This window comes from Poecilia reticulata, chromosome 5 (assembly GCF_904066995.2).
Source record: "Poecilia reticulata chromosome 5, P_reticulata-male-v2, whole genome shotgun sequence".
Taxonomy (NCBI): Eukaryota; Metazoa; Chordata; class Actinopteri; order Cyprinodontiformes; family Poeciliidae; genus Poecilia; species Poecilia reticulata.
Genome location: NC_088834.1, coordinates 12,588,930 through 12,601,221, shown reverse-complemented (window position 1 = coordinate 12,601,221; position 12,292 = coordinate 12,588,930). Strand labels below are relative to the sequence as shown.

At 37.4% G+C, this 12,292-nt stretch overlaps 2 protein-coding genes across 4 annotated transcripts; one reads left to right on the top strand and one right to left on the bottom strand.

Moving 5' to 3' along the window:
- Positions 1-1,808: 1,808 nt before the first annotated feature.
- Positions 1,809-6,406, top strand: ppcs (phosphopantothenoylcysteine synthetase). Of its 2 annotated transcripts, XM_008408619.3 has the most exons (4): positions 1,809-1,951; positions 3,031-3,562; positions 5,165-5,268; positions 5,460-6,406. In XM_008408619.3, exons 2-4 carry the CDS (start codon positions 3,034-3,036, stop codon positions 5,793-5,795), a joined length of 969 nt encoding a protein of 322 aa, XP_008406841.1. In that variant the 5' UTR covers positions 1,809-1,951; positions 3,031-3,033; the 3' UTR covers positions 5,796-6,406. The 2 variants fall into 2 exon arrangements, with proteins under 2 accessions (XP_008406841.1, XP_008406840.1); XM_008408618.3 differs by lacking the exon at positions 1,809-1,951 and having other exon boundaries at positions 2,995-3,562.
- Positions 5,886-11,952, bottom strand: utp3 (UTP3 small subunit processome component). Of its 2 annotated transcripts, XM_008408617.3 has the most exons (16): positions 11,742-11,951; positions 11,470-11,557; positions 10,495-10,551; positions 10,358-10,414; positions 10,165-10,273; positions 10,017-10,085; positions 9,807-9,928; positions 9,576-9,731; positions 9,417-9,488; positions 8,684-8,724; positions 8,514-8,610; positions 7,900-8,034; positions 7,695-7,822; positions 7,548-7,620; positions 6,154-6,261; positions 5,886-6,071 (listed from the first exon to the last, which is right to left on the bottom strand). In XM_008408617.3, exons 1-16 carry the CDS (start codon positions 11,756-11,758, stop codon positions 5,982-5,984), a joined length of 1,419 nt encoding a protein of 472 aa, XP_008406839.1. In that variant the 5' UTR covers positions 11,759-11,951; the 3' UTR covers positions 5,886-5,981. The 2 variants fall into 2 exon arrangements, with proteins under 2 accessions (XP_008406839.1, XP_008406838.1); XM_008408616.3 differs by having other exon boundaries at positions 5,886-6,261; positions 11,742-11,952.
- Between the last annotated feature and the right edge of the window lie 340 nt (positions 11,953-12,292).

The window sequence follows — 12,292 nt, the reverse complement described above, 5'->3', positions numbered from 1 at the left end:
TTATTATTATTATTATTATTATTTTAAATCCAGTAGCTGTCTCCTAACCTGAATATTTTAATGCTTGGGCATCTTTTGCAAATTTAGTGGTTGTTTGTATTACGTACAATGCTATGTCACCACCGCAATATTGGGGCCTCTGTCAGTGGTGAAGCAAGCACAGTTTATAAAGGGAAGTGCAAAAAATTTAAATTTAGTTTGAAAATAATTCAAACAAAACCAATCTGGTCAATCACTGCCGTCTCAGAAAGATAAAAACCACATTACCTTCTAAAATTTGCTATTTTACTGTACAACAGCGCCACTTGTTGGTCAATCGTGAATAGTGCATATTAATATTTAATAATAACTTCCATAATAAAGTTATTATTATTTAATTAACGTATATAACTCATGATAATATTATTAAGAGCAAAGTATGCAAAGTAATTGTATGACGGCTTTATGACAGTAAATTAATGTGATATTTCCTTTTGGCTTTTGCATCAAAATGACTTCAAACTGCATTTACAGTTTATATCACACCTTAAAAACTCTTGGTGTGTGTGGAAAGTGAGAAAAAGTTTATGAAATTTATAAAACAAATAACAAAAACAAAATAAAATTCAGTTTATCGCCGATTCTGTTGTAAAACACAGCTTGGCACAGGCCCAGCAGAAAATGCTGCATTGTGAGGTTTTAAAACCATGAATCTATTTTTTTTGTTGCTCGTGTATAATTGTATTCGACATTGTTACAAGAAGTTTTCCAAGCAGGGACTATGTGAGTTGTGTATAAGGATCCTCACAGGAGCTTTTATAAACAGGAACGTTTTAAGAAGAGGGAGAACATTTCTCCATCCTTTACAGTTTAGATTATTCTCACACTGATCTGACATCTGAGTGAGTTAACTGTTGATTTTACTCGCTACTTTCATAACTATGAATAAAAACTATTTAACTAATTCACTGATACAGTTGAACTAAATATTATCTTGAGCACAGCCTGTCCCTCATGTATCTTTTTGTAATGTTTTCTGGTGATTCATGTTCAGTAAAAAGGGAAACATACAAAGAATTTAAATGTGTTAATAAATTTGAATTTAAAAATAATAAAAAATAAAATCTTAATACAGTATTAGGCCATCATTTTCTGATACATTTTCCTGAGAAATTAAAGATGCTTTTCAGGTGAGACTCCACAAAAGGTGGTCCGTGGAAAAACTTGAAGTAGTGTTGTGGAATGACGGAAAATTAAACAGTTTTTCTATTTTATGTCTGAGCTGATGTTATTTATGAGCTGTTTAATTTTCCAGTGACAGCTACAGGCTTTTTCTGGTCTAAATATCAAACCTTGTTGAGTATTTAAGCAGGTATATTTTGTTTGTCTGCCTGATTGCCTCATAAGTCCTGGATTTGACTCCTGGCCATTTTCACAAATTAAATCAGATATAATCAAATTATTTCTCAGTACATTAATGGAAGTTTTTCTGAATATTTTTCTACTTTTAATGTAATATTATTATATTTATTTAATTAATTATTTGATAGGAACAATTATGAACAATTAACATGTTTGTACATTAACATTTATAGCCATGACTAATTTGCAATGCACCAGCATTTGCAAATGCTATACCTAGACTAGCAGGGCTTTTAAGTAAACAATTGTTAAAAGATTATTAAAAGAATCATTTTAAATTACTAATATTGACATATACTTGAGTTCAAACAAATTAAAGCAGTACTACTTTTGAGTCCAATTTCTGCCTACTTACTTCGGCTAATGTTGACAGTTAAGAGGAAACGTACAGTGGCAGTACCGTTTCCAGCCACTGCGGGGCGCAGACGGCTCCCCTTTGTATTTTTAGAAACCGTAGAGTCTCAAAGCTGAGTTGATTTCAGGAAGTAAAATCATCAAGTTGTGGAGGAACGAAAACATCCCTGAAGTGACGGGAGAAACATCTTCATCGGTGTGCATGACATACGTCATTTCTACTTTGCTGTAGTTGTTTCATTGGGTCGCAGTTACGTACAAATAAGAAAAAAATGTAGTAATTTCTGGCGTCTCGTTGTTGACAGTCCAATCTAAAGAGTTAACCATTTAAGACGGTCAAAAACGGTTAACATTTGATTTTAGCTGCGAGAGAATTCGCTTCTCTGCTCATCGGTATATTAATCTAACTGACTGTGACTTTCTGAGCTCCATACTTTGCGTCGTCCGTCTTTAAGTTCTGATTTACAGATTAAACGTGCAGTTTTTATATTTATGGTGCAAATGTGTTTCTTCAAAGATTCCTGACTTATTTGCTGCAATGATATTGATTTTAAACAAAATCATTGCATTGTAGACAGGGCTCGGACAGTAATGTGTGCATAGATTCAAAGATTCCAGACCTTATTGTAATTTTTGGTCTGAATCAATGAATTTTGAGAAAGGAAAAATAAGAATTCTGAGGAAAAAAGTAAATTCTAAAATTAAAATCAGAATACAAAAAATTCAAGTTTCAAAAAATAAGTCAATTCTGAAAAAAAAAATGAATTCTGAGATTCAGGAAACAAAAGTCAGAATTCTGACAAAAAAAGTAAAAATCTAAAATTAAAGTCAGAATTCTTAGCAAAAAAATCAAATCGCCGAAAAAAATAAGTCAATTCTGAAGAAAGGCAGAATTCTGAGATTAAGTTAAGAATGTTAAGAAACAAACAAAAGAATAAAAAAAGTAAATTATAAAATTAAAATCCAAATTTTTAGCAAAAAAAAATAATTTGTTCAAATCAAATCTGAAGAAAAATGTGGAATTCTGAAATTAAAATTTAATAATTTAATAAAAATGGTCAAATTAAAAAGTCAGAATTCTAAGACTGAAATTAGATCACAGCTCATATTTAGCTGTAACGTCACAACTTCATAATGTTCTGCGGGCTTATTTATGTTTCATTCTGTTGTCCCAGGTCAAAGCTATAATAAAAAGCTGGTTTAGCATTAAAGCAAATCTGCTGCGCAGACACAAGCAGCCAAACTTCTCTCTTAATGCCTCTTCTCTCTTATCAGATAATGGCCGAACCCAGAATATCGTCCATTGATGGAAAGCTGACTGAAGAATTTGCCGTTCCCTCCCACGTCGAGGAGGTCAAGGAGAAGATGGCCGCTTTCGCCGCCCGTCACGCCGAAGCGGGCCGCAGAGTGGTCCTCATCACGTCAGGCGGCACCAAAGTCCCCCTGGAGTCGCGCACCGTCCGCTTCCTGGATAACTTCAGCAGCGGCAGGCGAGGAGCCTCCTCGGCGGAATACTTCATCGACTCGGGCTACGCCGTCATTTTCCTGCACAGGCACCGCTCTCTCTACCCCTACACACGCCTGTTCTCCACCATCAACATGCTGGACGCCCTGCAGCTCAGGGCGGGAGACGGTGAAGGAGCGGGGAAGGTGGTGGTCGACCAGCAGGTGCTTCCAAACATCGCCAGAGTGCTGAAGAGGTACAACGAAGTGAAAGACGGAGGACTTCTTCTACCCATCGAGTTCAACACTCTTTCGGAGTATCTGCATTTACTGAAAGCAGCGGCACAGGCGCTCAGCTCTATAGGTACTAAATAATTACTTACGCCAAAATTTTATTAAAAAAAATATCCTTGTACATATTTGTTGAAACTGTCACTATGTCGTGACAGTGAGGTATCTAAAAAAATCTGAGCTCCTCTGCCTTCTTCCAGTTCTACCTAGAAACAACCAATCAGAGCGAGGAGGCGGGTCTTAGTGCTGCCAATCACAATCTCATGTAGCGTCAGTGATGACGGAGGGTAAACTGTTTTCTTGTGGGTGGTTTCTCTCGCGTTAGCACATTTAGCAGCGATTACATAACGTTGATTGACAGCGTTAAGACCCTCCTCCTGGCTCTGATTTGGGTTTTTTTTGTCCAGAGTGCTGCATTTATTCAGGCAGCAATAACAGCTCAGGGAAAATGTGGAGGGTGTTGATCTTTTCACAGATTATTTTACACTGTCACAACAATTATGGAGAAACATGTCCTTTATAAAAATTACATACTGCAGCTTTAATCGGCTGAAGATGTGGAAAAAGCCTGAGTGTAATCTCACAGAAATTATGCACTTTAAATGTTTCTTTTCTATATAAACCACCAGTGAGCTGTTTATAGCTGACCCATTGAACTGGACTCAAGGGTGAGCACAGCAATCATCCCACTTTTCACCTCCAAATGGATGAGTAGAATAAGGTGCAAAATATAAATATTTATACATTAAAAAACAACAGCCACAATAAATTAATCAGCCGAACACAGACCTGTCTTTTTCATCCAATCAGTTTTCTTTGTACTGCATTCCTTTAGATAAATAACAGATCACAACCAGCAAAAAAAAAAAAAAAAAATCCACAAAATTTAGGATTACCGGTAAGTAAATTTCAAAAAACCCTAAAACTATAAATTCTTGAATTTTGTATCATAAGAATATTTTGTTTGTCATATAAGTTCGCCGACTTATCTTCCATGTTAGGTTACATTTCTTTTGATTTATTAAACTTTTGCAAAGGTTTTAAGATCCATGGCTTGTTAAGTAATCAGGATTAAAAACTAAAGGATAATTATATTAATTGTATTTTACTGGGTTTGCCGTTTTATGGCTACAGTTGCTGTCCAAGTATTGTCAATAATTTCTTCCCATAACACAAATCATATTTTCAAATTTCCTGTCAATTTCTAAGATTAAACACAAAAACATGGAAGGCCATTGGTGGATTACCTTAATGACCAGGATCAGCTGTTTTCTGGGTAAACTCTGCTGTCTGGCCTAAATGGCATACTGCTGGTTATGCCTTTTATAAAGAGAATTAATCCTTTGTAATAGCACATTTTTAACCAAAACATAATATTAAAATTTTTTAAGAATTAAAAATCTTAATAAATAAAAAAGGTTTTATTCTATTTATTATTGAAGCACTAAGGGTTTTACAAAATAAGTCCTTATTGAGATTTTCCAAATTAAAAAGTGTTCAAATTAAAGGTTGGATTTTTTTACATTTTTCAGTGTAAAACTACGATGCTGCAATAAAAGATGATTTCATGAGCCTTTCTCCACATCTTTAAGAGCCATACATTTTACAGTTTAAAGCTATTGATTCTGTTTGCATGTGTTTAAAACTTGTTTACAAATGTTTCATCTTCAATCAGGGTCAAAGGCCATGTTCTACCTGGCTGCAGCCGTCTCCGACTTCTACATCCCGGCGTCAGAGATGCCTGAACACAAAATCCAGTCTTCCAACGGACCTCTTCAGGTACATGAAATAAAATAAATAAAGAAGCTATGTCTCTGGACATGCTGCAGTGTGGGTTGTAATATTTAGCCAGGAGGAATAGAGCCTTAAAAAGGCTTTTATTGCTACTGATATTGTCCGGCATGAATTTCTAACACGCAGGACTAAATCCATCGCATGTCATTTATATAATCTCTTTGTTTCTCCATCAGCTCAGCATGAAGATGGTTCCTAAGATCCTGTCGCCGCTCGTTAAGGACTGGGCGCCTCAGGCGTTCGTCACGTCCTTCAAGCTGGAGACGGACCCAACCATCCTGCTGGACAGGGCCCGGCGCGCTCTGGACACCTACAGGCACCAGGCGGTGGTGGCCAACGTGCTGGACTCGCGGCGGGGTTACGTGGTGGTCGTGACCCCGGAGTCCCGGGATGAGCTGGTCGTCACCGAGGGCGACGTGGAGAAGGGCGTGGAGATCGAGGAGCGGATAGTGAGCAACCTGACGACGGCGCACAACAAGTTTATAACTCAGCAAGCCGCTGGACGGAAATGACCCTGACCCAGTCTGCCGTTTGGGTTTAATTCGTGAAGAGTTTCCTCTATACGTTCAGTTTCCTCTACGAACAAATCAAGCCGATTATCGTTAAGGTTGTTTGAGTGTTTATTAATGTCATCAGAAAAATGTGTGATTTCAGGATTATTGACCAATAACAGCTCCACTCTCTGGACTCGCTGCTGGCTACTTGAGCTTGGTGCTCTTTTTGACACCGGCCCGAATCCCAGACGCCTCGCCTCCGTACCGCGTCTCCTCCTTACGGACACTTTGCACCTGGTGAGAACAAACGCAGGTTAGAAAAACCATACAGATGATAGTCTGACATGATTCCTTCAGCGCCGCATGCGATACAAACCTGTCCCCTCCTGCGGATTTTGGCCCGTCTGAACTTTTCTCTGTGCTTGACTCTGGGGTTCCGGTCGATCTTCTTCCTCTTGGGCGTCAGCCCCTTGTTCTTGGCCATCTGTGGAGGCACCAGAGCAGAAAACACTGAGAACTGAACTGGGATTAGGGTAGAAACACGATGATGCATGAGAAATATTTGATCTGTGGTGTTGTCAGTGACGCTTGAGATGATTCGCAAATAAAACCACAGCATTAAAAACGTTGCTGCTTCACTTTGAATCATTTATTAGTGAGACGCAAGAGCCAGAAGATTTAAAAAAATGTTTATTTAAAATATAAGTTTGGGGAGGGGAGTAAATAGTTAAATTTCTTGAGTAGATTTTTAAAAATATGTACTATTAGAAGTATTTTTGCTCTGCTGAACGATTTTACTCAAGTCATTTTTTTCTAATCTTTCTTGGAGTAAAATTTCTGGATTCTTTATCCACTATAATTAACGTCTCTGAATGAAGAACAAGTTTTTGGTTAAAACAGGTTTTAACCAAAACTTCACCAGACACACACCTGCAGTTTTAGTTAGTTTCTCAAGTTTTACATCAAAAGAAATTGATTTCTACCATAAAACAATAGAGTTTTTATCAGGATTTCTAATATGTTCTTTGGATTTTTGTTCCCTTTTCTCAGTGGATTTTACAGTGACGATATGGGGTGCTTAAAAAAAGTGGGAAAGTTGTGAAATAAAGAAGTGTGAGGTCTAAAGAAACTACAGAACCTGAACATGTTCTAGCGACTGATTTGATTTATTTCAAACATGTTTTCAAAAACAAAAGTAATCAACTGAGAAAACATGTGCATACATAACCAAGAGCAAAATAACTAGTTTAACACTTTTCTTTTTGAAAAGGAGTAAGAAGAAATAAACACTTATTTAATCCTACACCATATCTCAATCTAATGAAATGAAAACCCTCTATTGCCTGTTCAAGGATCATCTAGTTGGGCGTAAATGTAACTTTTCCAGACTCAAGTTTCTAGATTTATCCACTAATTTGAATAATTTATTATACATCCAAATGCAAAACATTCAGAGAGAAGTTTTATTTTCACAAACGCTGCACTACATTAAATTACTGCCTCTGTGCTTTTATTCAGTCTCTGGATTAACTTTATTTCAAATGTATTAAATCTGGACTAGATTATGAGACACTAAACAAAATTGTTGGAAGTTTTTAAGGTTTCAATGTTTGGTATCTCATGGCTTTTAAAAAGAGACGGAGGTAAGAGTCTAAATGTGAAATGTACAGATATATTCTTCTTTTCTGCTTCTCCTCATCCAGATGTTTGAGGTGAAATCTGGGAATAATTACTGCATTTTTCATGTAATGTATAGAAATGCTTCAGCACCTGATAAGTGATTCCTCTTTTGGCATCTTGATCCAGCTCTTCATCCCCCTCATCATCATAATTTTCCTCCAGCCTGCATCAAATGCAAGTTTTCTTACATTTCCGTCTCATAATAACCAGCAGACTGAAGGTTCACACCACACTCACGCTTCTGGGTTTTTGTTCTTCCTCTTCAGTTTCACCCGTTCCTCCACTTCTTTGTAGAAACGCAGAGCTGCCTCTTCGTCCAAGTCCGAGTCGCTGTTCTCGGGTGGAGTTTCTCCAGAGTCCTGCATCTAACCACATGCTGACTTTTAACATCGACGACGGTTTCAATATCCGATTAATCTGAAAAAGCAGAAATACGATTTACCTTTTGTTTTGGTACTTTGGTCTTCTTGCCCTCTGTTTTTCTCTTTGCGCTTTCATCGTCGTTCTCATCTTCAACAAGAAGTTTGCGAAACTCTGGAGCCAGATGAGAATCTACTGCACTAAGTTCATTGATGAGCTGCAATAATAAGAAGTAAAGAAAACACTTGAATAGAACCTGTTCAACAACATGAAGTAGGCTGAAAGAAAACCCTCCAGAATTTAATGTTTACTCAAACGCTTTTACACCCAAAGTTGGATTTTTATTTAAAAAAGTGAATTTTTCTGACATTGGGTTTATCAATGGATTAACCACTCAGGTTTTCTGGTTCTGGTCTGCTCTGCTTCACCAGAACCAGAACCAAACATGTAGAACCAGCATTCAGCTTCTATGCACCACAAATCTGGAACAAACTTCTAGAAAACTGCAAAATGCTGAAACACCGTGTTCCTTTAGATGTAGACTAAAAGCACACCTGTTTGGAGTTGCTTTCGATTGGTAGCAAGTGGAATCAATATTGATCAACAAATATATGTTATGCATGTTTTCTGGATGATGGCATTTGACAAAATGCGACGTTTGCTGCCTGATGCGTCACCGTCAGCAGGTGGACTTACGTTTCTGTAGGTGAGCAGCCGTTCGATCACAGGGTGGTTGTGTGCAGGGATCCGCTTTGCTTTCAGCACCAAGTAGAAGCTGATGTTGGTGCAGTAGCTGCAGCAGAAAATGCGCGTTAACCACAGAGCGTTTCCTCTCAACACGTGGAGACAATCTAATCAGGACTCACTTGAGGTAAAGTTGCTGTTTTGTCTCCAGGTAGTTCGCCCACTTTGGGAAAACGAGTAAAAACTCATCAGTTTCACACAAACTTTAAAACACATTGTGCAGGAATACATCTCTCGCAGCAAAGCCCCACTACAGACATCAGGTGAAGAGAATTGGTGTGTTTTGTTGGATTTCAGAGCAATATTCGCTGAAAAAGTGATCTGACTCAGTGTTCCTCTCTTCACCATGGGGAAGCTCAGAAAGGTTGAGGAAAGATTAAGAAAAAAAAAAATGAAAAAATTTAATTCATTAAATTTTTAATAATTTGTTTAGCATAAAATCGAATCTACTTTTCACGGTCAGATTTATCAGGCTGTTTTGCTCCTGAAACTAGAATAGCAGCAAAAAATTTAAGAGCTTCTGTCGAGACAAAGAGCGAAGGAACCGTGCAGCAGTTCTGCTGTGGAGGACGAACTTCTGGTTCCCTAAAATCAGAAGGCATGAGACAGAATTTATGTGAAATAAATATAATAATTATTGAAAAGTGAATGAAAGTGTGAGAGAAAAAAATCTAAAAGTTGATGTTTCTTTAAATATTTTGCGGCATCATGAGTTTGTAAAGTGAGTCCTGGCCCAGAAGCAAACGCTGTTTGGTGGAGGTGGCATGGAAAAGTTTGGGAAGCCCTGATCTCACTGGATTGAAACTTTTTATTTCAACAAGTTGTAAAACAGGTTCTGGTGATTCTGGTTCTGACCTGTCCTGAAGGGATCTTCCCATTTTTGACCATCTGCATCATCGGCTCCAGCTCATCCTTCAGTTCAGTGAGCTGCAAACACAAAGATGTCAAACGCATGAGATGACGTCGGGGGATAGAAGAGTCATGAGGTTTCAGATAAGGGCTTATAAGTCGTACCTTTGCCTTGAAGTCCTGGATGAGCTCCAGCAGCTCCGGTGATTCTTTCTTTAAAAGTTTCATCTTTTCCTTGAGAGACATCTGCTTCAAGTCCTTCACAATTTTCTCCCGTTTCTCCACAGCTTTGTCTTCATCCTTCTCCTCCACTGCAAACTCCTTTGAGGATAAAGTCTCGGTAAGAAACCTCATCCAGAATGGGATCGACCGTTTATGAGGGGGGATCATTTTTACCTGGAGAAAGTTTAAATCGTAATCCTCCTCGCTCAGATTTTCGGCTAAACGTTTCTGGATATTTTTTGCTTCTTCCTCCTCCTCCTGCTCCTCAGCGTCCAACTCTTCCTGTGGTCTCCCCTCTGCAATAACACGACCAAAATCCTAAATCTGCACCGAAACGTCACAAATCGGCCCATTAATGTCACTGGAAGTAACAAAACAATTTACTAGTGGCGACATAATCCGTGTTGTAGAACATTTTCCTCTTGGTGCCCCACGCCATCTCACTGGGAAGATCTGAGGATAATAAAAACAGCTTAGAAAGAACGATAAATAAAAGAAAATCCAACTTAAAACACCTTCCTTAAATCTTTACCTTCTTCCTTTTTCTCCTCCAGATCACTCTCCATATCCGTTCCCTCCACCTCTGCTTCCTCCTCCTCTTCTTCTTCCGACTCCGACTCGTCCAGAGCCATCACCTCCTCCTGGGACGTTCAGGCAACTTTTAGTTTGGGGCGCATTTATCATCAAAATCATCAAAAAAACAGAACAAACTCGTATATCAAAACCTCATCGTCTAGCTCCTCCACGTCGCTCTCCATCTGAACTCCATGAGCGAGAAGTTTCTGCAGCAAAAGATGCGGTAAGAACAAAAAAAATCTCCAACATGATTCACCAACAGGTAAAAGCACCAGAGTGAGCTTACAGCGATCTTCTCGTCATGAAACTCATCGATCTTGTCCTTATAAAACTCTGATGACCTCTGGAAAACAAAGCAGAAGAAAATGATGAAAGTAGAGATTTTCCTCTGCTGCAGTCAAGAATTTAATCACTTGAGAGAAAATCTTTGGTCAGTAAGGCTGCTGAATTAAATCAATCACAGAAGAAATTTAAATGAGCTCCATCATTTCTATTCTGATTAATATTTTTTGATAGACTTCATAATCCATTTTATTCATGTTTCGATTTGTCTCGTTTTTATTTCCTTTTTATTTATCGTTTTTGGTTATTGTGTTTTATTTTGGAAATTTAAAATGTCTTCCAGTTGCAGTGTGGAGATTAATAAACACAGTTGGGTTGCCAGTAGTTACATTTACTCAAATACATTAACTTGAGTAACATTTTTGAAAAAAAATTACTTTTAGAAATAGTTTTACTATGCTGTACTTTTTACTTTTATTTGAGTTTTTTTATTATAAAGTATTGCTACTCTTACTTGAGTAAAATTTCTGGATTTTCTACCCACTGAATGAAAAACAAACAAATGTTTTAACTTAACAATTCACCACAGACCTGCAGTTTTTTTTATTAAAGTTTCAAAAGTTTTCCATTGAAATAAACTGATTTGGCAAATTTTTCTTTTGCCTAATTTTGTTATTTTTTTTTGTTACATATATGAATTGCCATTTATGTCCTTATAATACCAACATTTCCAATTAATTTCACATTTTGGTCCATCTGATTATGTACTTTTTAAACATTAAGTGGCTGATCAGTTTTACCAAATACTTTTTTACTCTTACATGAGTAACTTCTTGGATGGCTACTTTTTACTTTTACTTGAGTATAAATATGTTGAAGCACAATTTTTGGATACTCTGTCCACCTCTGTAAATAAATAAGACTTCATACTTTTTGCACTTCAAAATAGATCATTACAGCATAACGATGCATCGCCTACCTTATCAGGAACTGGCATGTTTCCGTAGGCTTTGGGGTCATCTTCATCAAACTGCTCCACATTTTTGGGCCTCTTCAATTTTTTGGCTCTGCACAGCAAAAACACCAAGATGCTAAACCTCAGACCTCCTGCAGTCACAAATCACAGCACTTCTGCTCGATTTTGTCCAGTTTCATCCCAGTAGTCAGACTTTATTGCTTGTCTGGTCAGGAAAAAATACTAAAACCTCTTCTGAAACGCAGAAAGACTGAGACAACTTTAGAAAAACTCACCGTAATGCTCGAACCATGATGTCAGCGATCGGGGCTGAACTTAAATAAAAATAAATAAATAAAAATACAACTATCTCAAACAGAGATAATATTTCTGGGATTAAAAGAAAAATAGGCTCAAAAATCCAGTAGAGCTCCAGAGGTTTGATCCCCAACGTTGGCTACCATGTGTTTCCGTGTTGTCTTATTCTTCGGTTTGCATCGGAAAACACCGCCACCTGCTGGACTGGCATGAGATTACAGTTAAAAATTCCTCCAATTAATTAACAATCTGTGTTTTCTACGTTAGTTCGAGTTTATTGCGTAGAGACAGAATATCAGCTAAAAACCCAAGAAGAAGAAGAAAATGAAACTTAAAGATAATTTGAGTGAAAAGAACTGACCTGACTGCTCCCAAGTGAAGTAAATAACACTTCTCTCCTTGATTGTATCTGTTTCTCAGCAGGATAAACAATATATCCCAATCTTGATAAACATTTAAAGTTTTAAACATGTAAAATATACAAAAAATAAACATAACAATAGAAACAACAAATAAAATAAATTATGAA

Excerpts from the sequence above, each read along its gene's own strand:
- ppcs (XM_008408618.3), top strand. The coding sequence starts at position 3,010 with ATGCCTCTTCTCTCTTATCAGATAATGGCCGAACCCAGAATATCGTCC. Across the intron at positions 3,563-5,164 it reads ACAGGCGCTCAGCTCTATAG|GGTCAAAGGCCATGTTCTAC; the intron begins GTACTAAATAAT and ends ATCTTCAATCAG. Across the intron at positions 5,269-5,459 it reads CTTCCAACGGACCTCTTCAG|CTCAGCATGAAGATGGTTCC; the intron begins GTACATGAAATA and ends TTTCTCCATCAG.
- utp3 (XM_008408616.3), bottom strand. Across the intron at positions 10,274-10,357 it reads TGGAGGAGCTAGACGATGAG|GAGGAGGTGATGGCTCTGGA; the intron begins GTTTTGATATAC and ends TGAACGTCCCAG. Across the intron at positions 6,262-7,547 it reads AAAGAGGAATCACTTATCAG|ATGGCCAAGAACAAGGGGCT; the intron begins GTGCTGAAGCAT and ends GTGCCTCCACAG.